Source organism: Microtus oregoni, unplaced genomic scaffold (genome assembly GCF_018167655.1).
Source record: "Microtus oregoni isolate MIOR12 unplaced genomic scaffold, Mior012 000016F_ref0000370, whole genome shotgun sequence".
NCBI lineage: Eukaryota > Metazoa > Chordata > Mammalia > Rodentia > Cricetidae > Microtus > Microtus oregoni.
In genome coordinates, this window is record NW_024543075.1 from 10,528,946 (window position 1) to 10,556,099 (window position 27,154).

A 27,154-nucleotide genomic window follows, 5' to 3' on the forward strand; every position below is an offset into this window, starting at 1 on the left:
GCCTCTATCTCCAGACCTGGGATTAAAGGTGTGCCCCCACTATGTCTGGCTTCAAATGGTTTTATAATAGAATTTCCGAAACAGTTTGTGCTGTCCTTCCCCCTTGTCCCCTTATGTTTTCATATCACATGTTATATTTCCCCATCCCTTCATCCCTTTTCACTCCTCTCTGGTCCCTTTTGTAGTTTCATAACATTATCTAGACTCACATTCTTGCACACCCATAATTGTACACGTGTAAAAATTAGAAGCTAGGAACCACGTGAAGGAGATGTGTGGCTTTTGTTCTTCTGAGTCTGAGTCACTCACTTGATATAAGGATTTCCAGATCTATCCTCTTTCGTGAAATCTTAAAAATTTCATTCTTGCCGGGCGATGGTGGCGCACGCCTTTAATCCCAGCACTCGGGAGGCAGAGGCAGGCGGATCTCTGTGAGTTCGAGACCAGCCTGGTCTACAGAGCTAGTTCCAGGACAGGCTCCAAAGCCACAGAGAAACCCTGTCTCAAAAAACCAAAAAAAAACAAAATTTCATTCTTTCTTACAGCTGAACAACGTTCTATTGTGTATATACCACACTTTTGTTATGCAGTCGTCTGTCTACAGACTTTTAGATTGATTCTATTTCCTTGTTATCCTCAAAGGAACAGAAACTACCATAATGTACAAGTAATTTTGTGGTTGGATATAGAGTCTTTGGGGTATATATTTCAGAATAGTATAGCTTGATCATGTGATAGCTTGATTTTAGTTTGTTGAGAATCCTCTATATTGATTTCCGTAGTGACTGAACCAGCTTACATTCCTATGAATGTGAATAAGGGCTCTCTCTACTTTCCTCAAATCTTCACCATCACTTGTTTGTATTATTACATTTTCAATGATAGCAATCCAGACATTTAATGATAGAATCCAGATACCAGGAGGGATCCCTAGGCAGCTTTGATTGGCATTTCCCTGGTAGAAAAGGATGTGGGATAGTTTTAAAGATATTGACCATTTTTGCTTCTTCTTTCAAGAATGGTCTGTTAAGTATTTTTTCATTTGTTTTGTTTTGTTTGGGCAGGTAGCTATTGTTGCTGTGAATTCATGGGAGAATTGGGAAGTCAAAATTCTGTTCATATCAATTGTCAGTATGGATATATGAGGATGACCTATTGAGCCACGTCTGTCCCCCTCCCTATCATCTTGAAAAAATATCTTTGGGCTATCACCTTGGCACTGAAAAAGTAGGTACTTTGAATGCTCAAGGAGGTTCTTCACAACCATGATAAGACTTGGGGTGTGGGATGACTGAGAAGTAGGGGCATATAGAAAGTCATCTTTTTAACAGAAACCAGGAGAAAACACACATGTTGACCAAAGACCTAGGTTTACCTATCAGGCACCCATAGTCCCACACTTCAGGTCAGCTGTTCCCCCTGTCACATGACATGAAGAGCAAACAGGAAGCTGGCAGTGCCTGTAAGCCAGGAAAACTTTATTTAAGAAGATGGGGCAGCTAAGCTTAATATTGCCTCTGGGTATTTTGCTGGTAAATATTGCATTTCAGAAATCTGTTTGTATCAGCTCATTAAAAAATTAATTTGCCTGCGTAAGAACACATGGCTGAGAGAGATGGTGGATGTGTTTGTTTGGAGTTAATTGCAACAAGTGGGTTGTCCACACTCAGGGCCACAGTAATAGGTCTCTGTCCTTTGCTCCTATTTGCCAGGCTTGTCACCAAAGAGCTTTCTTGAATGCGTTGGCGGAAGAAGGCACAGCAGTCCTCCATGGAGAGGAAGGGGGGCAAGCCAACCAAGTTTTCTTGTTGAGTTAAATTGCTCTAGGATGTAAGAAGGAAATTGGGTTTAATATTTCTGGGAAATGTCATTTGCAGCCCTCCTCCCTCCTGCTTGTCCAGATCTACTCTATAAAATCAAATGCAATTTCTAAAATCATGACTTTCCTTTCTCAAGTTCCATTAGAGATGTTGGAGGGAAAGTAGGAAAACACCGCGCACTGTCTGGAGATAACTCTCTCCTTCCCATGGATCTGAAGGAGAGAGATAGGATTTCCCCCTAACTGCGGGTTGCTCTGGTTTTCAGCAACACTAGAAGTGGCTTTGAATATTTAATCAGAGCAGTTGGCACAGCATTGAACACCCAGTGGGTGCTAAATAAATGATTCTCAACTGTTTGTAGAAGTGGGGGCAAGTGAATGTTGTAGACAAATGTGCTGATATTGTTTGTATTCCCTTGCAGTCCCCGCCCCCAATCCCTCTGTTTGCCACTTCCCAAACCTCCAATTATCATGATTTCCAAAAGAAGTAGGGAAAAGTTTCTGTTCACAATAGAGAAAGTGGCTTATGAAGCCATCAACTCCTTTTGTCGCTGACATTTCCTGGGAAGACATAAACAGATGTTTATTTACCCCATGTGATGACAGAAGAAGGACAGAAAAAGTGACTCCACCCAAATCTAGCTTGGAACAAGCGAGTTTATTTGGGTTACTTAGGCAGCAGGTATGAGGAGTTAACTTATAGGAATGTGAGCCACTCAAAGGCAGCTGCATCATGGGAAGCCCACCTGTGTGGCTGGTGACTGCATCCCTGGAGCTCCCTGCACTTCTCATAGGCAGCTCCACCCTAAAGTCTCCTCTCCTTTACCAACAACTGCTTACTGGTTATATAACTGTAAGGTCCAGCCTGTGAGGCTTGTGAGATTTTGAGCTTGTGAAGTCTTGAGGAACTCCAGGAATATCCCACAAGGGAGTGTTTCAATTAGGAGGAAATACCTATATGACATGTATTTCCTTCATCTACTGAACAAATGCCTTCATCCCCCCCCCCCCATTTCTGTGATGAAACATGCCGATAAAAGGGTTTATTCTGAGTCATATCTCAAGAGTACATCATGGTGGGGAGTTGAACGTCAGGGTCTTGAAGCAGCTGGGTCACATCGAATTTACCCTGGGGAAGCTCAGATCAGTGCATGCTGTTGCTCAGCTCCCCTTTCTCCACGTGTGCTGTCTAGAATCCCAGCTAGGGAATGGTACCACCCAGAGTGGACAGGTATTTCCATCCATCTCAATGAACACAATCAAGACAACCCCCCCAGGCATGCTCAGAAGCCAGTCTCTTTTCCACCGCATTGAGGCCTTATTCAACACAGCCCAAGTATGTAGCAACAATTGGAGTATCAAATAAATTCATATTTCCTTCCTCTTATGTTACAAAGCCCAGGGTTTTTAGTTGTTGTTATTGCTTGTTTTGTTTTTTGCTTTGGACACAGAACTCTCAATCCTTCTCATTTGTTCTAGCAGCCATCAAGCAGGAACTGAAAGGAGGGTATGTGGGCTTGCGGTGCTCCTGTGTGGCTCTCACACATCTGTTTTGTTAAAGGATACTCTTGTCGCATCCTTCCCTCCTTGGGCCAGGAGGAAAACTTCAGTTCCCACCTCATGAGTGAAGCACTCGTAGATAAAGCGTCACTCTCCTCCAAAAGGCAGACTTGGTTATGCACTCAGAACTCCATAGTCATCTGTTTTTATTGTTGCCTAATGCCTTTTAGATCCTCACAAGCCTTGCAGGAAATCAACGCCGTTGCTGCGTAATTAGGATGTCTTTCATAGTCGTAAACGGTAATCCCTCCAGAGAACAGATTAAGAATTCACGAGTAGAAATTTCTGGCACCAGGTACCCACAGTTCCCTTTTCTTTTTGAATAATTCATTATTTAAATACCTCTATGCATGTTCCCTGCAACCCTGTATATCACAGCCAGGGTACGAAGAGAATAAGAGCCTCGTTCCCCATCTGTCTTAACTGTAAACATATTTGAGGCTCACAACTGTAACTGGGTGTCATGGAACAGTAATGGTCACCAATGACAGTTTCAGTCAGTCACGTTAGGGGCCAATTTAGGGAGATTCAGTTGGATCTTCTTCAGGACATTAGCCAAACAGAGGTCTAACTTTCATAGTGAACAGATGTTCACTTTAAGGAAAAAAAGAGGAGGGGCTGGGGAGATGACACTCAGTGGGTAAAGTACTTGGCATACAAGTGTGAGGACCCGAGTTCAAATTTCAAGAACCCCTGCAAAGCCAGGTGTGGTGGTGCTCATTTGTAATCCCAGCAGAGTCAAGAGGAGGCTCTCCTTAGAGAGACCCTGCCTCAGGTGGGTGGAGCTGCTCTCTGTGATCTATGTCTGCAAAAGTCTGCACTGATAGGCTCTTAAAGTCTGAGGCTGTCAGAACAGCAGCAGGGCTGGGGGTGGGGGGTGGGAGGTGCGCTGACAAAGGGAGCTGGTGCCGGAGCACAGGAGCTTCGTCCAAATCCACATTCTTGTTAGCCACCCACACACTCATCCCCCAACTCTCCATCCGTGGTTGCGTGGTTGCTTCAGCCCCTGACGAGTTCTCCTCCACCTTCCCTGCTTCCGGCCTTCCATCCTGACTCCATACACTGAGAAGTTGAATCTGACATCTCAAGACTCCTGTTCAGCCCTCCTGTCCGAAAATCTTGAGACCTTTTTTTGGCTACGCTACAGCTGTGTCCTGTGACCAGCCACTGCTGCACTCAGTGGAGAGGGAGGAGTCACACTCACTGGTCAGGTAAGCTCGTGATCTCTGGTGCTGCCTGAGAGAGCTGGTTTCCATAACAACCCAGGCAACCCTAGGTAAACTTCCCCAGGCTGGTTTTGAAACTTCTGGACAGGAAGCTCTGGTAGCTTCTACATGGTTTAGGGTCCTTCAGTGTGTAGTGGCATCAAATGGGAGGCAGTGGCGGGGAAGAGACAGAAATCTTTAATAAATAAATAAATTTAAAAAAAAGAAAAAAAAAAGAAGAAAAGTCATGAGTGTCCTCACACCTGCAGGACCTGCTGGACAGGAACTCACAGGTACCAGAAGCAACATTGAGGAGATGCCAAGTTAGGTCTTCAGAGCCCAAACCAGGGATGCAGACTCCTTCCTTTGTTGAGGTCTTTGATAAATTTTAATTACTTTATTATCAAAAAAATTTTTCCCTGGCTGCCTTTATCCCAGTGTTTCTAAAATCCAGCATGGCATTCTATACCTCTCTGGAGAGTTTTCAGTGTAAATAAAGTCTGCCACCAGCTGGGTGTTACACTCTTATGTCTTCAGGAAAGCTAGAGTCCCAGCTGATCATAGTAGACACCATTTTAGTGACCTTGGACTGGTGTTTAGTCTGCTGCAAACACTGACAGAAATGGCCGCCAGTCTTTCCCATCACCTCCTGGGCTTCAATTCTCAGCTTCAACATTCAACCCTTGCCCCCGGTAACAGGAGGCTAAAACCCCATCATCCGGGTCCTAGCCAGTCACTGTGACTTGCAGAGACCCTGTACACAGCAGGAAGGAGCGAGGTGTCACCTGACATTGAGCTCTGCTTCTGGGAACATCACCAAGGCTTTCCTTCAGCCTTCCCTGGCTTTCATTGTGGCCGAGTTAAAAAGTTTTCCCAAGGTCATCCTTGTAGAAAACCAGACAGAAGTCCCTCCCGGCAAGCAGGGTTCTGCGTCTTGCCATCGGCTTTGTCTTGTGCGTGCCCTTGATTAATGGCTCCCAAGACCAGATGAATTGAAATGGCAGCAACACAGGAAATGAAAATAGGGAGGAGCCCTCCTTGGGTCTGTATTCTAAGCAGCCTGACATTCAGAATCAAATAACTTTTTGCATAAAGTAAACCTTCATAAGCATGGCGTTATTAGGTTCTGCTCTGGAGAGGGAACTGTGCACAGTAATTTGAGCAGAAGCTGTAACGGCTCTTAAGAGTGATGTGTGCCACAGTTTGGGCACATTCACCAGCGCAGGCACGCGCAGGTCTTTCCTCATTGTGTGACTCATGACTCACCTGATCCTCATAACCTGGGCGGGAGCAGGTAGGGAGGGCAGCTCTATCTTAGTGCTCTTCCTGGGGGGAAACTGAGGCTCCAGGTGTGAGAAGGCTTCCATGGTTGACTCTGGATGGCAGCCCCCTACCTGAGCCACTGTCCTTCCCAGCATGGTGTCTCCCCACGCCCGTCTTCAGCTGTCATTTCTGCGAGTCTCTTTTTCCCTGAATGCGCTCTTATCTTTTGCAGGGCTGAGGCCACTCTTTGTGCCAGTAGGCAGTCTGTACTTGTTCCTTTCAGGCCCCTGGCAAGCAAAAGCAGACACTTTAAAAGAGCGGCAATTATCCCTCTTGGTTCCTTTGTACAGAACTCTGTAAATAATTTATTTGGATTTGAGGGTCTAGAGACGGAAACACATATCGAACCTCTTGGTAACCAGGTGAATTCAGCGTCTGGAACTTAAAGGCAAGCAGAAAACAAGCAAGAATGAAACGTGCCTCTTTGAAATCAGAGAAGACAGCAAGACCTCAGAGCCCAGGCGGGAGGCTGGAGTTGGCCAGGCTGCAGCAGAGGAAGTTTTCTCGTGGCATTTAAAGGTCACCCAGGGGGTTTCCACAACTATATCGTGTGCCCCCCTGTAGCAAGGATTTTGGAGCAACTGTCTGTGAAGTTGGAAAACACAGGCCTGCACTGGAGCTGGTCCCAAACCCCTCCTGCTGCACTCAATACCTGCATCAAACAAAGAAAATTGTGTTTGCCGGGCTGGCTGGCTGAAGTCACAAGATTCCCAGTATCACACAGGGCTCCGGAATGCCTGTGAAACCTCCCGAGGAGGGGAAGATTGTGCACCCCACCTTTCAGATAACTGCCTTTAGTACAAGCCTGAAAAACCATGTGATGGTCATGGACCTGGTAAAGAGGGACTGGCTTCCTTCCCAGAGACGAGCTAAAGTTTGTTTCATCCACACGTGCCAAGGCCTGAAGGTGGCTGAGCGGCAAGTCAGCAGATACGAGGTACAGCCGGGGCTCGGCAGTGGTGGGGTGGGGGGGCCGGTGCACACGGAGCTCGGAGATACCGATGGAGGTCTATGTGGGAGACCCACTGGCCACGTGTCTTTTCTAGTCTTGCAAAAACATTGATTTGTTTGTATCTTGGAAAATACTCTGTAAAATCCTTCCTTTAATTTATTTCAGTTTTTTTTTCAGTATGTTGGAGGGGATAACGTTAGCTAAATGGGACTGATAGACAACTGACCACAAAAATCTGTCCAAAGATTTCCGAGGTGGGTTGCTGGTATCCACACCTGGGAACTGCAGTGCACCCTGTGATTCCAGTGCTATTGGCCTTGCGAGTCTGTACTTACCTGTCTCTAGGAAGAAATGCCTATTTGTCTGCCTGCGTGTTTAGAGGGAGCGTATTCATGACTGTCTTGCTTGAATTGAGATAGCAAAATTCCAGATTGGTCTTTTTACTTTTTGTAAGCATGAGCTTTAGTTTTCAAGCCCAGACTAGTTTTGGAAAACAGGGAGGCCTTTGGCAATTGAAAATGTCAACCTGACATAAACACATCACCATGAAAGATATTTGTATTCTACCCAGGGTACCAGCCATAAGCGCTTATCTTTTCAGAAAGTAAACACATGTGAAATATGATCAGTTTTCCATTGTACATGGAATAAATTATGAATGGCACTGTAATTGACTCCCAGATAGCTCACTTACCCATCTCTTTGGATGACTGTAACATGTACAGTGCTAATGCTTTATGAAAAGGTGAGTGTTGGAATATTGATGTTGTTATTGGGAAAGCTCTCCTCTGAGTTCTGGCAAATACTTGAGACCTTTGATCACCCACACTTGGCAGTAAGGAAGCCAGCCTGACTGGGAGGAACAGGTTTTGCAGGGTTCAAGGTTTACTTTCTTCCAGTTCTAGCCCTGAGAGAGTGAATTTCCATGTTCACAACAGATATGTAAAGGGCATAGAGAAAAAATGGTGTTAATTAAATTCAGTAGTAGTCCTTATTCATTAATTCATTGCCCAATCAGCCAGAGCAAAAGGTGTGCAATTAGGATATAATTGAAAGAAACCAGAGATGTTATTATTCACAAGTAATTAATCGGATGGGGACAGAATTTTATCACTGTATAATTTCCATTGCGACTATTTTCCAGTCCCCAAGAGAGGGGAGAACTTGTTGAATTGTCTCATCATGCATTTTACAGTAGCCCTCGTGGCTCTGTTTTAGACCTTTCCTAGTGAATACCCTCTCTTGCCTTCCAGTTTTCATAAGTAAGACTTCCCCATTCATTTCTTCATTATTGTAGCCACGCCGAAAGGAATGTGAAGGATGTGCCGCCAGAGATTGCGGGGAAAACTTCAAATACATTGATTGCCACAACTGCATGTTCCTGTGGCTGAACTGTTTGCTACCATTAGGAGCCAACATCCTAGCCATGTGTGCTAAGTGAACCTGAGGCCACTCCCCAGCTAGCAGTTCAAGCACTTGGCTAGTTTTTACTGAGTCTATCTATCCATGAGACATGGTACATACAGGGCCTGCTTCCTGGGTGCAAGAGCAGGCCAAGTTTGAAAACAATGAATAGGACCCAGGCCTCCTGACTTGAACTTTAAGCAGGGTTTAGGTTTAGAGTCGGGAGACACAGATGGAGTGGGGGTGGGGGGGAAGGTGTGCACAGGAGGTTGACAAGCCAGGAATCTTCTTTGGTCTGGCAAACACATCACATTTGTCTGCCGTCAGTTTATTTCTGTTATGATCTTTTTTCTTATCAGATTTCGTATGTTTACTTTCTGAAGTGATAGCTGCTTCTGGCTGCTACTGTTTGCGGAATACAGATACCTTTTAGGGGGTCCTGTGTTTAGCTCAGGTTGACATTTTTCACCTCCAAAGTTCAATAGTAAACATTTCAGATTTTAAAATAATCCAAAGCCATGGAGCGATTACAGTTATCCTCGCTGGGGCATGTCAGTACTGTTTAGATAGAAGGGGTAGGGAGAAACAAACCTTGGGGCTCCATTTCCTAAGCTGAACATATCCAGGAGACCAATTAACAGCCCAGCCTGCCATTGGACTCGGCCCAGTGACTTCTCCCCCTACAGCAGCTCAGAGGCTTCCTGTTAACCTGGGCTTTGGCCATGAAGTGACTGATAGGATAGAAAATGAGCAAGGTCACTGGGATGAACTCTCAATCCACAGGGATACTAGATTAAAGAAATGGGTTCATTTTTCAATGAGAGTGTGTTTGGGAGACTTGTCTGTGAAAAACCTACTAATGTCAAGTTCCTGGGAGGAGCTGCAAGTCTGCTGACCTGAGGATGGGGAGTTCTCTCAAACCGCAGTGGTAGTCCTGAGCTGCGTTAATGCCTAGAGAAATCATTGTGCACGTGGGACGACAATGATTGGGAAACTCCAGCCCAGGTAGGGTCCAGCTGTATCTGGTCCCTTCCTTAAACTGCCTTCAGCTGGAGCCATGAGAAGAACCTGTGCTGAGTGAGAGCTTGCCAGGTCAGGAAGAGGTTAAGGGTGAGAATGCTGTAGATCCCGGGGCCTGATGTTTGCAAAGCCTGGATTCCTCTTGACCCCAAATGTGTCTTAAACTAACAGGAACACTATGTGTTAAGGAAATTCTTCTTTGAGTAAGTGTTCTGTGTGGTTAAGAAATTTACCACACCATATCTGGACGTGGATGGTCCCGTCTGAAAACAATGTTTGCTATTCACACTGTGAGCGTGCGTTCCTGAGATGCCCTATGAATAAGGCCCGGATGGCTTCACCAACCATGGGAAGGGAAGCCATAGAGTGGTATGACGGATTTGCATCTCTCTTCCACAGGTACAAGAATGAGCTTCAGTAGCCACACTTTGGTTTTGAATGAGTTATTAAGTATAGAACAAGCCAAAGTAAACGAGTATATAACGATTAGCAGATAGATACATAGGTGGCAAAAATCACCAAACTGGGCTTTCGGAACATCCTGCCGGAATGGGGAAGACCCTTTAAAGCAATCAGCTGGTGTTCCAGGTAGAGACTGTGCTGCGCAAAGCAGGGGGACCCATCCAATGATGGCACCAAGGACAAGAACAAATCGCACAGAAAGGTGGCATCACCAAACCAAAGTTTACAAGCATTCAGCAGAAAACTAACTAGGGAAGCCCCGATAAAGCTGCCCGAGTTCCCAGCAGAGTGGGTCCCAAGCAGAGCAGGGGGACCTTCAGGTGAGGCTTCCACGTCAAAACCAATAGGAGCAGATAATGCTATGGAACAGGGTGCTCACAAGAGCCAACAGAAACTGAGCAGGGAGGTTGAGGCAGTCAGCGGTAGTCCTCCCTTGGGCATTCCATTCTCTTCGTGGTCGGATACCCAGCTTCTCCTTCCCACAGTAGACACTTTTGTATCACAAGCTAAGCAGTAGTAACCCTGTTGAAAATGGTTCACCTTCTCCCTGTTCTCAAGGGCACAACATTTTGCTCATGGGCCGTTTTGTGCTCCCTGGCACAGAATTGGGGGTGGGTGACTCATCCCCAGACAGAGGACCTCAGAAGATTCTTTGAGACAAACATGCTTTCGTCTAAAACGGGGTTAGGCATGCACACTCCAGAGCTAGCCCTGGTGGTCTCAAATAAGACACGATAACATGCTGGAGCTTGTAGGTCGAGGCTTGCCTATCTGACTTCTGACAGGTGACAGTTTTCCACCTTCTCTAGGAAATGAGCTAGGGGAAGGTGATATATGTGGAAAACACTAATTACCCAAGCCTCTTTGACCATCTGCTTCTCTATTTTCCACTTATATTATTATTTGTTATCATCAGCAGCAGCATCATTACTATTTAGCGAGACTTTTGCCGGCAACACTTGGTTCTGGCTACCTGAAAGAATCATGGTGAAATTTGAAAGTCCCTCTGTATGTGTGACTCAGCTAAGACCACTGTGTCTCAATGGGCTGAGTGCAATATCAGACCATCAACACCAAATCGCAAACAAACTAAAACAATTCCTAGGAGGCTCCTTATCTCTCCCATTTCTCTCTGGTTCTCAATTCTCTCTACCTTCCCAAGTACACGAGGCAAACACTAACGGGGCTTAAAGGCTGTTGTCGGTGGCATTCACCATTCTTTCTGCTCCTTGCCCATCTATTTCTACTGATCGATTTGCCTCCTGGTTATGAGTTATGTTTCCTTTCTTCTTTACACACCAGGCAGGTTTTCAGTAGGAATTGAGCTATTGTGACTTTTGCATTGTTTGGATGCTTGGTTTTGTTCTGTGTCTGTAAAGAGTGTTGGCTGGTTTCTGGTGGTAGATTAAGATGCTTGCCAACAGCTTGGTCGTGCTGGGATTTATCTGGGAGATCTAGGAAAGGCTGAGAGGAGGCTCCAGTGCAGAGCCATGGTTCTCTAATATCATAGCTCTGCCCCATGGTAATGGTTGGAGATACTTTTGATGAGGGAAGCTTGGAGGAGGATGTCACTGATTCTAATGGGTAGAGATCATAGATGCTGCAGCTTCTGTGTGTGAAAAATGTATGTGCATGTTTGTGTGCATGTATGTGTGAATATGTATGGGATCCAGGAATCAGCTTTGATGATGCCATTTATCTTGCCTTTTCTTTCTTCTTCTTCTTCTTCTTCTTCTTCTTCTTCTTCTTCTTCTTCTTTTTTTTTTTGAGACAATCTCTCCATCACTTTTACCTGAAAACCACTGGTTTGGCTAGGCTGGCCAACCCCCAGGAACTTTCCCTTCTCAGCATCTTGAAGTCTGAGACTATAAGAGTATATTACCACTCCAACACATACATACATACATACATATATTTATATATACATATATATTTTCCCTTAGGGGATCAAGCTTTGATTATCATAGCACACACTTTAGTGACTGAGTTATTCTTCAAACTGAAATGGTGTTAACTTCTACTAATACACAACGTAGCTCCCTTCCTTCTGACAGAGAACACTCCAGCCTAAAAGGCCCCCAGTAGTGAGAGAGAGAAGTCCTATTCTAGGACTTACTTAGTCCCACTGTTAAGACATGGTCTTTCTAAGGCGTCTCTGGCTTCTCTGGTGTGATGAGTCCTTCCCGCAGGTGGGGATGTGAACCCTTTCCACCTGTTTAAGGTCTTACCATCCCTTGGCCTGCCCCTTTCTGGATTTTCGTTCCCCTTGCTCTCAGATCGTTTTCTCTCAAGCAGATGCAGGTCAGAAACTTTGAGCGGTCCCTTGTGATCAGCTGATGCCCTCTTTTCTCACAGTTCCTGCCCTGCGTGAATGTCAACACCGGCTACCCGAGTCCAGCCTATGTCCCCTGTGCTCAGTGAGAACTCAGACTCTGCCGCTTCTCCACTCCCAGGGTCACAATCTGGAAGCCACCACATGTAGGGATAATTATGGAGTTCTTCCCTCTTGTTTCCCCTCCATCAGGGATCACAGACCTGCATTGCTGACTTACAATGAGAAAAAGCTATTGTGCCACCACTTGTACTACATTATTATACACTGTTTGTGAACAGAAGGAAAGGCCTGGCAATATGGGTTTGATGTTGTACCAGGGCTGATAAAGTTCGCTCATGCGTGCACATGCATGTGTGTGTGTGTGCATGCACGCATGTTCATGCCAGTATACACATGGGAATGAGTGTATATGTGTTCAGGTACTTGTGAAGGTCCCAGGTGAGGTGTCATTTCTCTCTAGCTACCTACTTTGTTTTTGGACACTTCTTGTTTTTTTTTTTTTTTTTTTTTCGAGACAGGGTTTCTCTGTGGCTTTGGAGCCTGTCCTGGAACTAGCTCTCTAGACCAGGCTGGTCTCGAACTCACAGAGATCCGCCTGTCTCTGCCTCCCGAGTGCTGGGATTAAAGGCATGCGCCACCATCGCCCGGCCTGGACACTTCTTAATGGCCCGGAACTTGCCAAATAGGCTAAGGTGACTGAACAGTGAGCCTTAGGCAGCGACTGTTTCCACCTCCTCATTATGGGAATTATAACCACATACTATCACACTTAACTTTTAAAAGATGTGGGGTTTGGGATCCAACTCAGGTCCCCATGCTTGCGAGATAAGTACTTCACCAACTCATCCATCTCCCCAGCCCTTCTACTATGGACTTTGAAGACGGCTTTCAAGGGGCTATGATGGGTTTTGAAATCTTGAGTAATAAAAAAGACTCAAATTTGAAGTACTCAGGATTCATGATGACTTGATTTGTGAGATGATGAGGTCACAAAAACCAAACAGGAGGAAAAACAAATGCTTTCTTCTCTTGGCTATCAAAAGGTTCACACCAGTGTTACCCAGAATCTCGCTGAGTTGACAATTCTGAGCCAGACCAAAGTCTACTGGATCTTGATTTTCTTCCTCAAGTCCTGGCCCCGAAGCAATGCTTTTGCTGGTGACTCCTGTTGTATTGCAGGCCCAAGCACTCCAAAATGAGCAGTCTGAGAAGAGGCAAGTAGATGGCCCTGAGGCTCGAGACGATCATTTAGCTTCCTCTTCACTCCAGGGCTATCCTTCCTCCTCCTCCACTGCCCATGGCTGGTTCAGAAATTCATAGGCCAGTTCAAGTTTTATGTGTGGTGCTGGGAATTATACCTAGAACCGCTGAGGTGCACATCTAGTCCCACAAGTCTCTGCTTTAAACACGAAGCCATGATCTGAAGTTCCAGCCCCATCCTTTGTATCCACAGGACCCAGCGGAAAGCAACAAAGACACTAGTAGGAACCACTCCACTGGGAGAGCTGGTGTGGGAAGGGTGGGGGAGGTGTGCCAAAGGGAAGAGTGGCCAGGCCAGCATCACTGTGTGAGGAGCTCCGCGGAGGCAGAGATAGAACAAAGGAGGCTGGTGTGGCCGATTCATGAAAAGCCTCATTCATCCTTTCCACAGCTGTGTGAGACACATGAGCCCCATTTTTTTTTTTTTCCAAAGAGAAAATTCCGAGAGGCTCAGAGAGCTGATGCAGGCATCACAGGGGCAGTGTGGCTCGGAGGACTCTGGCCTCGTGATGTCCTACTGTGAGGTCTGTGTTTCTGATGGGGTGCTCAGGAGGAGAAACGAAGGGGCGAGGTTCCCCTCCTGACTGTAACTGCTGGATAGTGGTTGTGTGAGTCATCACAGATGCAGCGAAAGCTAGTCTCGATGGCAGAAGGCCAAAGCAGGGTCTTCCACTGCCCCGGGGCCTCCTGCTGAGGACATGGTTCTTTGTCACCGTCTCTTGTCTGGAACTTCCATCTCTCTATTTATGTTGCCCTGGTTTCTACTCACGCAGAGAGTAGAGGAGGTTAAGAAGAAACACTCAGGCTGGCATGCTGTAAAGTACCAACTAGCAAAAGTCATTATACCGTTTGAACATAGTTTTTAAAGAAGTTTGTTTTCCAAGCAGATGATAATATTCAAAAGCTATAATGTATATGATGTGCTTAAAGAAAGCCATATCCTGTCATATGCTGATTCCACTGTAAGCTGTTCATCTGGAGTTACAGATAGCTTCCACAGGTTCAGCATAGAGATCCATGAATTATTTCTGATAATGAATGTTGTAGTTTTGTGCAAGGCAAGATTTGATTTGTAAATTGTGCCCATACTTTAGGTGCTGTGTAAAATGATCTTTTTAAGTTTGGTGCTTTTTTTTTTTAAAAAAAAATATAACATTGTCTGTTAAAATATCAACACTAGGGTTGATGAGATGACTCAGCAGGGGAAGGCCCTTGTTGACAGGCAACTACCTGAGTTTGACCCCTGGAGTCCACAGGACGGAAGAAGACCAACTCTTGCAAGTTGTTCTCTGGCCTTCACACGCCTTCTGCGGCGTGAGCACACCACACCCACACAAGGAAAACATAGAGGAAATAAAACTGAATAATACTGACAGCACCTATCTTCTTCTAGTTGAATAGTGACTCACCAGACTATAATTACAATTATGGGAAAACTGGACAAGTTCAATAGGGAGGCATACAGCTCAAATTCCAAGAGGAACATTGTAAGATTCCGAGTGCTTAATAATATTGATTTTGGCTTCTGTGGCTTTATTCTCTACATGATAAAGATGTCTTTTGCAAACACTAATGAGGGAGGCTGGAGAGATGGCTCAGCAGTGAACAGTATTTGCTGCTCTTGCAGAGAATAGGAGTTCAGTTTCCAGCACCCACAAGGCAGCTCACAACCACCAGAAACTCCAATTCCAGGGATCTGGTGACCTGTTCTGGTCTCCTTGTCGATGAAATGTCTAAAGAATTGTCTGCCACCTAAAGAGATGGTGGCACACAATTTAACCCCAGAATTTGGGAGGCAGAGACAGACAGATCTCTGTAAGTTCAAGGTTAACCTGGTCTACATACCAAGTTCTAGGTCAGGCTCTAAAGGTACACAGAAAAACACTGTCTCAAAACAAAAACAAACAAAAAAATAAGCAAAGAAAGAATTGCCTGCCCAGCATCTTTATTCCCCAAATAACAGGTACATGGTGACTAGCCAGGGTACCCCAATCTAGGGAAAGTAGGCAATTTTCTTATGGTCACCCTGGATTGATCATTGAAGCATCCAGCTTTCTTTCTTAAGACCAGGATTGCATCAGCACAATGCACCACTGCAGACTTCCTCAGCTTGGATTGGCTCTAAGAGACAGGAAACACACCCCAGCAAGTGCCATCTGTATTTGTTTTGTATTGCTGTGCAGCAGATGGTCATGTCTGACTGTTGTGTAGACTACAAGTCCTAGTGTGGGTTAGATGGCTCCTCTGCGTCAGGAAGTCCTCCCCAGTCTGAGGAGGAGCCAGCCAGCCTCTCACCAAAGGCTTCCAAGGTTACTAGCAAATGGAGGAGTTTAGTTCCTTGTTGCAGGACCGATGTCTCCATTTCCTTGTGGGTCACAGACAAATATTAACTACCAGAGGCCATCTGTAGGTTCTTGCCATGTGGGTCTAGCCAAAGAGAACACTAGTTTATCTTTTAAAAAATGATTTCTGTCTCGAAAAACCAAAAAAAAAAATGATTTATGTTTACTTATGTGAGCCTGAGTGAAGATATGTGTACCACATACATGCAGGAGGACTCAGAGGCCAGAAGAGGGCATCAGATCCCTAGAACTGGAGTTAAAGGCTGCTGGGTGCCACCATGCGTGTGCTGGGAACTGGAACCTGGGCCACCGGCAAGAGAGATATCTCTAGTCTGTTGTTTGCCATTTCAAGGTCATCTGGAGATCCAATCTTTCTTCCTTGGATCTCTCTTGACTTATTTACACATTTTACTTGATAGGTCAGGCCCACCTGATATAGTCTCCATTTTAATTGATTCAATGACAACAGATTTGTAAACTCAGTATCACGGGTAAATCTATTTTCCAATGTAGCATAGCTTAGCTATAGGAGCGGGAGCCTGCTCTGTCCACGACTGCTGCCCAGACTCAAGGAAAGGTCACTGTGCAAGGCATACACATCAAGGGTAGGTGTCTTAGTGGCTGTCCAAGTTGTCTGCTTTCCGACTAATTTTCAATTGCTTGTATAGGTGGAGGAAAGAAAATAAAAGGAGGCTTTGGGAAGGGCCTCATAGGTCGAAGTCTATTTGAGAGCAGCATGGAGAAGGGAGTTTGTAAGTTGCTCTATGGAATCATGAACTTTCTTCTGATACCAGATCAGCCTTGAGTAGATTCCTTAGGATTGTGCCATAAATAAATGATGAGCAAAAGCTCATTAAATGCATCTTGGATACAAACTGGCAGGCAGGGAAAGTGACAATTACTGCATAGATGGTGTCTTCTCTGACGTAGCACTTACAGTTGCCTCCCTGGCACACTCGTGCTTTTGAGTGATTGGCACACAAACAGACAGGTGATGGACAGCTGAGTACCAGCTCCGCTTTGCCCAAGTGAAGCTCCAAAGTAGAAGCCGCCTGTTTGATTATCCCTTTTGTTAATAGGATTCTGAAATAGTGAAATAATCTCAGGTCTAATTCACATCCTCTCTCGGTCTCAGAAAGACAATCCATAATTTGGAAATGGCAGAGTGCCTGACAAGCAAAGACAGCTGAAGGCAAATGGAGATGGAGTTTTTCAAAGTAGATAATAGAATGCTTACCACTTTGTATGGAAGGCAAGAAGTTGCTTCATGTTAAAGCAGTCCACAGCCGAGAGCAAGGGACTGGATGCACAAGGCACCTGCACAGAGACCCGATGCCTCTCATTCAGTCGTGTGTTTATAGGAAGTTCATGAGAACTGTGATTTTTTAGCTTATCTTTCCACTGATTCATTCCATGTGCTACTGGCTTCTCTGCACTCTGCTTTGCCCTCAGTCCTCTGCTCCGGCCACTGTCTTGCGTTGCTCTCTAGTCCCAGTGACACAGGCTGTTGAGTGGCGATGGGCCAGGTCAGGCATGCAGAAGGATTGCATCTTGGTTGAAGGGTATGCAGAGAGGGCTCTGTGAGTGTAGGGAAGAGGCATGCTCCCTGGGATGGAACGAGCTTTGCTGGCTTTCTCGTGCATACCACTCACTGCACCAGGAACTCAGGAGCACAGGCAGGAAGGCTCTCGTAAACAGTCTCAGAATAGTGGCCGCTTGTATTGGGCTGAGAAATTCATGGAGGCTGTCGCAATGGAAGCACGAATAGTCCTGTTTGGAAACAGGGAGAGCTGTCTGCAAAGCTCTCTAAATACATTTCATACTTTCTGAAAAATGGTTTTCCTTTCTTTTGATTTTCTACAATGTTTTAATTTTTTTTATTAAATAGTCTCTGTAAAGATAAATTACAATTTTACATTATTGGCGTGGATTTTACTGTTCATCTTTATAATGTCCAATGCCGTCTCTAGCAAAATCTGAGTCACAACATTAACTCTTGAGTGGAACTGGCACAATGGCAATTATGTCGCAGCTCATCTATGGGCATGTGTACTTCGTTCTTACAAGAACAGTGGGCTTGCTGCAAGAACCAACTCAGCTGTCATCCTCCTGTCCACCAATGCTCGCTGCCTCTAGCTTGCTTGGCAGAAGGCAAGGGCTGCAGAGGTGGCTCAGGTTTTCCAAGCTGGTCCTTCTTTCTTTACCATTGTTTCATTCTATGTGGGCTGATCAACCCAGAAAGTGACAGAAGCGTGTTGGTCAGATTTTCTGTTCCCATTGTAGGAAGCACAGCCTAGAGTAAGCATTGGAGAAGCCAGAATTGCTAAGCATGCAGGCCTGCTTTGTTCAAGGAAGGAGGAATGACCCCTGGCCCCCTGGAATGCTAGCATGAAAGTGGTTAAACAACCTGGTGAGCCTTGGCTGCTCTACCAGGACCCAGTCTCTACTTGAATTTTCTCTAATATCCTGAGAACTCTTTAGGCCCTAGTCCTGGGCGTTGTCTCTCAGGGCACTGAACTCATCCTTGTGGAAGAGGCTCAATATACTTGGCATCCTCCATCAGTAAGTAGAATCCATCCTTTGCTTATTGCCAGTCCTTCCTCTCTAAGCTCTAAGCCCTGGCACTGTTTCCCAGTCAGCAGAGCTCATTCTTACGATAGAGTCTCAGGTACTTAGCTATAGTTGGTATTTTGCAAGGGAATTTTGATGTGGCCATCCCTGAAATTTTGTTATGAGAATTGTCACATGGAGACTTTCTCCCCAAAGTTTGATTGTGTTTAAATGTTAAGCAAATTAAATCATGGGATAAGACTCTCTAGAAGTTTTGATCAAGTCTGACCAACCAAATTCAGCTGTGTTGAATTTTCATTCCCATCTCTTCATGGCTCATTTCCCTGCCAACTGGGGTAGCTGCAGGTACCCCCTTCCTTGCCACCTCAACACGGTGTGGCAAAATATTTGACTGAATCCTCTAAATGGAGGAAGATTTATTTTAGCATACAACTTCAAGGTATGAAGTTCACTTTCATTGCCAACTTGGCTAGATTTGGGGAATTTGGGATCACGTGGGTGACATACTTCTGGAAATGTCTGTAAGAATGCTTTCAGAGAGATTTAACTGACAGGGGATGACCCAACATCAGTATGGGCAGCACTATGCTCCAGACTGTGATCAGGACTGAACTAAAAGGGAAAGGAAGAAGGTCAGGGGGTTCCAGCCTCCCTTGTTCCCTGCTTCCCAGTCAGTGTGTAGACTCCCCATACAGCTGCGGCTCCCCATCCCAACGGCCTGCGTCCCTCCTATGAGGGAACTATGAGTTGGAATCAGCCTCCCGCCTTTGTTTCCTGTCAGGGATTTATCCACAGCAGTGAGGAAAGTAGCCGATGTAATGTTGAAGTCCTTGGTGCCATTGCTGATGGGCCTGCCTCAGGAAATCTCTGAGTGGGAGGAGTGTTTGGCAGAGGCCACTCAGTTACTTCACAGGAGGCAGGAGGCAGGAAGTACAACAGAATGGGGTCTGGAACAAAATGCAGCCTGCAAGAACGCACCTCCAATGACCCACTTTCTCTAGCGAGGCCCTACCTCCTAAAGTTTCTAGACCCTTCTAAAATAGGGCTAGCAGCTGGGGACCAAGTGAGTAAGACACCATTGGGTTGTTTGGCAATTTGCGTCGTCTTGAACACTCTTGACACCTGACTATGTCTGCAGTGAGTTAGGAGGTGTGGCCTCAGGGTGGTGGGCATGTAGACACATGAAGTCTAGACATAACCTGTTCATCTTGCAGTCACTGCAAGTCTATGGGACTCCAGCGTATCACAGGCTTCTGGGACTCTGACCCTGAGGGATTCCTTATGCCAAGGCCATCAGGGAAACCAATGAGCACTCACTACACACATCCTTGTATCCCAATGCCAGCACCACATCCCATCAGACTTCACTTCTGAGTTGTACATTTAAAAATAAAATTATTGAAAATGTTAATATGGTAGTACTAAAAGCAGAGACCTACCGAAGAAGAAAATGGATAAATTTGACTTAATAAAAATCAAAGGTGTGTGGGTCAAAGGGTGCTAGCAGTGGAGTAAACAGGAGCTCATCCGCAGGATGGATGCACCTCGAGGTTATTATGCTAAGTGAAGGAAGCCAGGGTCAGTGAGCTCCAGCCTCACAAGACAGCTGGCACAGCCAAATTCACATCAGCATAAAGAAGGACAGGGGCTAGGAGGGACCGGTGAAGGAGGTGCAGAATTGTCCAATGGGTGCAGAGCTTCCTTCTGGGAAGACAACATCCTGAAAACTGATAGTGGTTGCATTGGTTACTGTTTCTGTGACAAAACCCGCCAGCCAAAGGTAACGTAGAGAAGAAAGTTTATATTAGCTTACTGTTTTGGGAGGAGAGCATGGAAAACCAAGGCAGGTGGTGGCAACAGGAAGCTGGCTGATAACATCGTTTTGGGTCAGGAAGCAGAAAGGAAGGGGAAGTGATTTGAAGCCATAAATCCTCAACAACCCCCACTCGTGCTTTGGTGACATACTTCCTCTAGCAAGACTCCACCTCCTAAAGGTTCCAGGGACTTCCCCAACAGCACTACCAAGAGGGGCGGGCATTCAAACACATGAGCCTGTGGGGAACATTTCTTCTCCAAACCACAACAGTGGGGATGGCTGAATTTCATCCTAGAGATTCTTAGTAATCTTTAAAAATGGTTGTAATGGGAGCTGGGGAGCTGGTTTAGTTGGTAGAGTGCCTGCTTGACTGTGTAGCTCAGGTACCTGAATTCAGATCTCCAGTACCCATATGAAACCTCAAACCCTAGTGCTGTGCTGGAGAGGGCACAAGCAGGCATATCCTGGAGCTCACTGGCTAGCCAGACTAGCCAAACTGAAGAGCTCTGGGTTCAGTGAGAGAGCCTGCCTCAACACACATTATGGAATATGATTTGGAAGGCATTTAAAGTTGACCTCTGGCCTCCATAGGCATATACACATATACCCCCCCCATATATATATCCTGGGATACTCATGAAAAAGTACACACACACACCGGCTGTAATGGTGAATTTTATCATATATATATATATATATATATATATATATATATATATTCACCATAACAAGTCATTAAGCCAAGTGTAGAGTTTCTGTGTAAAGACACTTAAGTAAACACACAGGGGCCACACTCACAGAGCTGGCCTTGCACTCACTTGTGCTTAAGGCATATGAGCCCTAGGCACACATCTTAGTCCCCCCCAGGGGTAGGGTTTTCCAGCAGGTGGTAAGATCCCCAAGGGCAACCTACTGACCCGGTTTATTTCTTATTAGACATTCTGGTTGAATCAAACTCTAAGCCAAGTTGGAGCTTATTCAGGATTTTTTTTTAAAGCTCATCCTTATTAATAAAATTTGCATACATCACTATTCATGGGTTTTAAAAAGCTCACAGTTCATTTTGTTTGGGCAGATGCAGACAGTGATGGAACCAGTACCAAATCCTGTTCTGAGACATTCCCACTGACCCGAAGCTTCCTCCTGCCTTGTGTGTGCTCTCAGACCTCTGTCCCCACCCTACCAGGTACCCGTCAACCTCCCACTTGCTTTCTCGAAATGAGCAACAGCAGGCACCCTGTAGTTTACAGTGTTTTGTGCCATGACAAATGTTAGTTTTGTGTTTGTGTGTGGTATGCATATGTACATGTTTGATATGTATGTAGGGGACGTGTTTCTATAAGCAGAGATCGGCACTCTGGTGTCCAGTCATTCTTAACCTTATTTTTTATTACATGTGTGTGTATATGTGCAGGTGTGTGCATGCGTGTGTGCCTATATGTGTCACAGCACATATGTGAAGGCTAGAGGGCAATGTTTGGGAGTCAGTTCTCTCCTTCTAGCATGGGACTAGAATTCTGGGACTTGAACTCAGGTTAGCAAAGCTTGGTGGCAAACGCCAGTTAGCTGCTGAGCCATCTTGCCAGCCCTCTCTCTACCTTATCTTTTGGATAAGGTCTCTCACTGGACCTAGAACTCCTTAATTCATCCAGACTGGCTCAAGAGCAAACTCCAACACCTCCCTGTACCCATGACCTTAGCCCTGGGTTTACAAGGGCATGCAGCAGTACACAGCTTTTGATGTGGGTCCTGGGGACCCAAAATCAGGTCTTCATGCTTGTGTGGCGGGCACTTTACCCAAGAGCCACCTCCCCAGCACCGAGTATGTTCATTTTCTCATCCCATCACCAAATGCCCTACAGAAACAACACAGGAGAGAAGAAGTTTGTTTAGCTCAGGGATTGGAGGTCTCAGTTGATCATGGAGAGGGTGTGGAAGAGCAGAGACTCACATCAGGACACCCAGAAAGCAGAGTGAAGGGATGACCAGAAGGCAAGAGCAGGGTACAACCCTCAAGGATACAGCCCCAGTGACCTACTTCCTCCAGTCAGCTCCCCACCACCTGACAATCTCGTCACGGCTTGAGTCCAACAATGGGTGAACCAGTGCAGTAGGTCAGAGCCCTCATGATTTCCTCATCTCTGGAAATGCTCTAGTAGACACACCCAGAAGTGTGCTTTACCATCTCCCAGGAGTTTCTCCTTCTAGTCAAGTTGACAGCCAAGATTAACCGTCACCTCAAGTTTCCAGAGCAACTTCTCATCATCATAATCAAATCAATCATTCCTTCCTGAGACAGCAGAAGGCAAGCTTGTCTTCTCGTTTGGCCAAGTTTAATGCTGAGATTGCCCATGGACTGTTGCTTTGTTCATCATCAGTTGCTTTGTTCATCATCAGTTGCTTCAAAGAGCTAACTGTGGGACCCCTTTGACAGTTGCTTCATATATAAGATATTTTTATCGTGATGCCTTCAAAGAAAGCTGTTGTGGGGCTGCAATATGGTCACATGTAGAAGGGGTTCAAGATGGAGTTTGGCACACAGTAGGGACTCAAGAATACTTCACCATTGACCATGCTACTGCTGACAGTTTTACAATCAACACTGTTAAGAATGACACTTCCTTGCTGTGCAGATAGGGTTATGGTAGACCCTCTGTTCTAGGGTTACCATGGAAACCGCATAATCCCTCAGAAGCATTTAGCACTGCTCAGTTCATGGTAAGCCCTCAAGAGCACAGCTGTGATCATTTTCTCATGATAAAGCCATTAAGGACCAAATAATACTCTCCTCCAACAAGTAGAAGGTATAAGTTTCTCTCCCCTTAATTCTCGAAAAGTATGAAAGTCGGGGTATAAAAAGGATCTCTTCAGATTGCTTTCTGTCACTTTGGTTTTTACACATACAAAACAAAAACAAGCGAACGCCACTCAAGCAGCTACTAGCTTAAAATATCAATCTCCTCCCCTTAGGCCAAAGGAGGAGTTCCATGCAGGCAGGTAAGTGAAGGGCCTGGAATTGCCCTGATCTTACTCAGTGCTTTTGATTTTGTCTTTGTTGTTTTGGATAAGGAAAAGCAGAAGCGGTTGAGTTACCAGTCATAGATTGGAGAGGGCTTTTGAAATCTCATCACTTTCTGGGGTATTCCAAAGTCAGAGTGACTTTGCTATTCTTGATTCACAAGTAGTTCACACTGTGGGACAGGATGGGGAGGAGGGTAGTCACTGGGAAAAGCAGGAAGTGGCACTAAGTGATTACTGGGGGAAAAGTTTCCCCTTGGTACCAGAAACAGCCCTTAGAGGCACCATCTCTTGGAGTAAAGGAGAAGAATAACAGCAAACATGATGGAACACACTGGAAGGGATGCTTAAGGAATCAGGGGACATCTTCTGAAACACAGAACAGTTAAATTTGACCTCATAGCAGGGTCAGCAACATGCCTGCACTTTGGACTGATCCTACCCACCACGCCTGGTGCTTGTATAGGAATTTCCCGTCAATGGGTCTGTTATTGGCTGTGTCATTTCTACTTGCAGCCAGAGGGGAGCTGATGCTGCCCTGATGAGAAGACGAGGAACAGGGAATTCTCTGTAGGCCACTTCTCCTTAAGCAGCCTGGGAAGAGACTGATGTCCTTCATGTGCCTCCAAGAGATGGGGTGGCGGAAAATACACTCCGAGGTGATGAATTCTCAAACCAGAATCCCACCAGCTTCTACATTTGCAAAAGAGAACAAAGCAAAAGCAAGGAGAGACTGAACCTCGCCAGCCATCTTCTTTCAGATTCTAACCAGGGAACAATCCTCCATTTGCAATCAGATAAGGGGAATTATCTCGGTAATAAAAGTCAATTGAGAATCTAAATGAAAAAATCTAATGCTTTTCATGCTGATTTATTTTAGATTAGAAAAAGTTAAACCAGAAGTAAACACGAAGAGACGGAGCATGGAGAGGGAGGCATGGCAGAGACAGAAAGCGCAGATTTGAGCTATTATAGGTGTGGGGTTGCATTAACCAGAAAATATACTGTCTGACATTAATTACTGTTGCTGAAGAGAGTGCAGAAGATTGAAAACAAATATGTACCACTGGCAAAGATCAATCATGCGTCTGACTGCTGGAAGAAAGTGTGTTATTCTAACAGAGCCCTTGCTAAACAGTGGTCCAAAGTGACCCAGCCACCCCACCCCACGTACTGCCTGCCCCCTAGTGGAACTTGCTGTATTCCCAGGAAAGGGTATTTTAGTGCCTGAAAAAGATGGCCTTTTCTTTGGACTCCAACAACATCCATCACTATCTTAAAGATAAGATCCAGCCCTAAACCTCTTGGTCTCAGGTTCCTTGGGCTACGCATAGACTGGGAGAGTCTTTTGTTTGCTCTGATGACTAATCATCGTGAACAACTTGACTGGATTTAGAATCACTATACACATATACTGTAGGTATATCTATAAATAGGTGTTTCCAGAAGGGTTTCAGAGAGTAGAGAAGACCCAGCTTGAATGTGGATGGCACCAGCTCTTGGGCTGGATCTCCTGGTGAAGAAATAGAAGAAATTGTGGGAGCCTAGGCTCTTTGTTTGTTCACCTTACTAGGCCTGGAAGGAAGTGGGAGGTCCTTGGACTCCCCACAGGGCAGGGAACCCTGACTGCTCTTCAGGCTGATGAGAGAGGGGGAGTTGATTGGGGAGGGGGAGGGAAATGGGAGGTGGTGGCAGGGAGGAGACAGAAATCTTTAATAAATAAATAAATTAAAAAAAAAGAAATAGAAGAAAATGAGACAAGGACCATTATCCTCCCTGTTCGCCTCCTGGCTGCAGATATAAAGTGATCACTTCATGCTCCTGCTGCCCTGTCTTCTTCATTGTGATGGACTGCATCCCTTCAAACTGTGAGCCAAATTAAGCCCTTCCCTTAAGTTGACTTTGCCTGGCATTTTGAAAAGTGATTAAGATAACTTGCATGTTTCTAAAGAGATAGCTGATGTGGAATTCCCCTCTTTGGGGAACTGGGTGTAGACAACTGGGTTGTATCTGAACTGGAAATTCCCAGCTGTTTTTTCTACCCTCTTCTTTCCTGGGGTGTGAGGTTCATTCAGCACCTGGTTTGCTGATTTGATGTTTTTGAAGCTCAGGAATTATCTCTGAGGCTGTTAGGCAAATACGTGTGCACACATGTCACACACTGTGGACTCGGCTTTCCAGCCACAGAAAGGGAAGCTGGAGTCTTTGAGTGCAGGGATGCAGAGAAAGTGTGTGAGCTAGGCTGGGGCTGCTTCTGGCTCAGTGTATAGTAGGTCCACAGATACCCGCTCTCTAGATTTATTTACGTGCCATCTCCAGTGGAAGCACAGAAAATTACCTAGAGTCTGAGAAACCAAAGGAATTATATTAATCTTGTATATGTTTCCATTGTTTGGAATGATATTTTTATGAACTAGGGCTGTACCTTGAGTAGCAGTTGCGGTGAACTCTGGTAGTACTTCCTGCTGCATCATGGTGGGTCACAAGCATTTCCATCTGTGCCCTCACCATTCACTTGTTCATCCATCCATCCATTCATCCATCGTTCTGTCTGAATTTTGGGGATATACTATGGACCTGGGGCTGCTGTGGATTTTGCAATATAGTTGTGAACAAATGATTGATTAGGGGTTACTTTTCGTGGGGCAGAAATGGAGCACACACTGAAGACTACATTGGGTATCTTACATAGAGTTAGAACAGAGCTGAGGAATGTTGCCTATCACAAAAGCAGCCATGGGGCAATTCATGGGTGATTGTTTGGGCTGAAGCATACTGGTATCCTTTAAACCTGGGCTTTCTCTAATTCAGTTTGATTTGTTCTGATTCGGATTATTGCATTGTCAGAGAGGCTTATTGGGGTGTAGAAACTTTTCAGTGATGACCACTGTGAAGTTCAGATCTTACCTCTATTCAGGACTAAGTTTGTTTAAAAAATTTAAATTTGTTAATAAAAACTGTTCTTTGAGAAGACATATTTAGATTAGCCCAGTATTTGAGATCACTTGCATCATACTGAAATACATAGGTGAGCTCGATGTAGCCAGGATCATAAAGGTAGCAGATGTCTCGGCTTCACTGTACACATGTGCCGTGACCTACAACACTGTTCCCTGATATTGGCTAATTCAGATACTTCTGACATTTTGATATTATGAACTACTCTACTCAGAAAAAGCTTATGAAAATGAATGGCCTTTACTAGATTTTTAATCTATCGAGAAAAAGAGTTGGAAACTGGGAGACACGGAGCTGGGATTGCTTTATGGAAATGTCACAGGTGATGGAGGAGAGGGAGGAGGCTGCTGGGATGGGAGTGAGAGGCCACGGTGTAGGTTGTCATCAAGGCTGTGGGAGGCATGGATATGGGATGGTGAGATGCTTAGGAAGGGTAGCCAATGAGAGCAGCTGGTCGAAGCCATGCAGTAGAGTTGGCAGCATTGGCCACTGGAGAGCAGAATAGGAGGAACTCTAGGCTGTGGGCCAGTAGCTCAGTGAAGGCTGACAAACTGAGAGGTGATTGGGGAGCACTGGAGTGGACGGCTTCCTGGGGAGGGGGTTATGGAGAGTCGAAGGTCAGAGAGGAGACAGTCTGGGAGGTAGGGGGCATTGTTTATTTTAGGAGGCAGGGGCAGATAGGAATGTGAGGAAGGCATGACTGGACATCATGATGGGGGAGGTCTCTATGGAGTCAAGCCAGTGGATCCTGGAATACTGTGCACCATGCTCCTTGGCTAGGAGGCTCTGTTTCTATTTCTTCATACACTGAATTATTCTTTTATCTCCCCCAACAAATTCTAATTGAGAGCTATAATGGTCCAGCCATATATTTGGAGCTAGGAATCTGTCGGCAAGCAGGGTATAATGTGTTTTATTCTCACAGAGACTACAGTTGAGAAATTAACGGGTGTAGCTCCATGCTTTCTACCATATTTACAAAGGAAGGCATGGGTTTTGAAGGAAAAGAAGGGTCAATGAGGGCATACAAGTCACAATCCTGGCCTGATTTTGAAGGTAATGTCAGGAGATAGTCATGAGGGCATGTCCCATGAGCTGAGTTCCATAGG

At 45.4% G+C, this 27,154-nt stretch overlaps 1 protein-coding gene across 1 annotated transcript in view; it reads left to right on the top strand.

Moving 5' to 3' along the window:
• Positions 1-6,508: 6,508 nt before the first annotated feature.
• Positions 6,509-27,154, top strand: part of CUNH10orf90 (chromosome unknown C10orf90 homolog) — a 228,561-nt gene continuing 207,915 nt past the window's right edge. Inside the window, exon 1 of the mRNA XM_041666941.1 lies at positions 6,509-6,844. Within this exon, the coding sequence (XP_041522875.1) occupies positions 6,641-6,844 (204 nt within the window). The 5' untranslated portion in view covers positions 6,509-6,640. The remainder of the gene's footprint in view (positions 6,845-27,154) is intronic.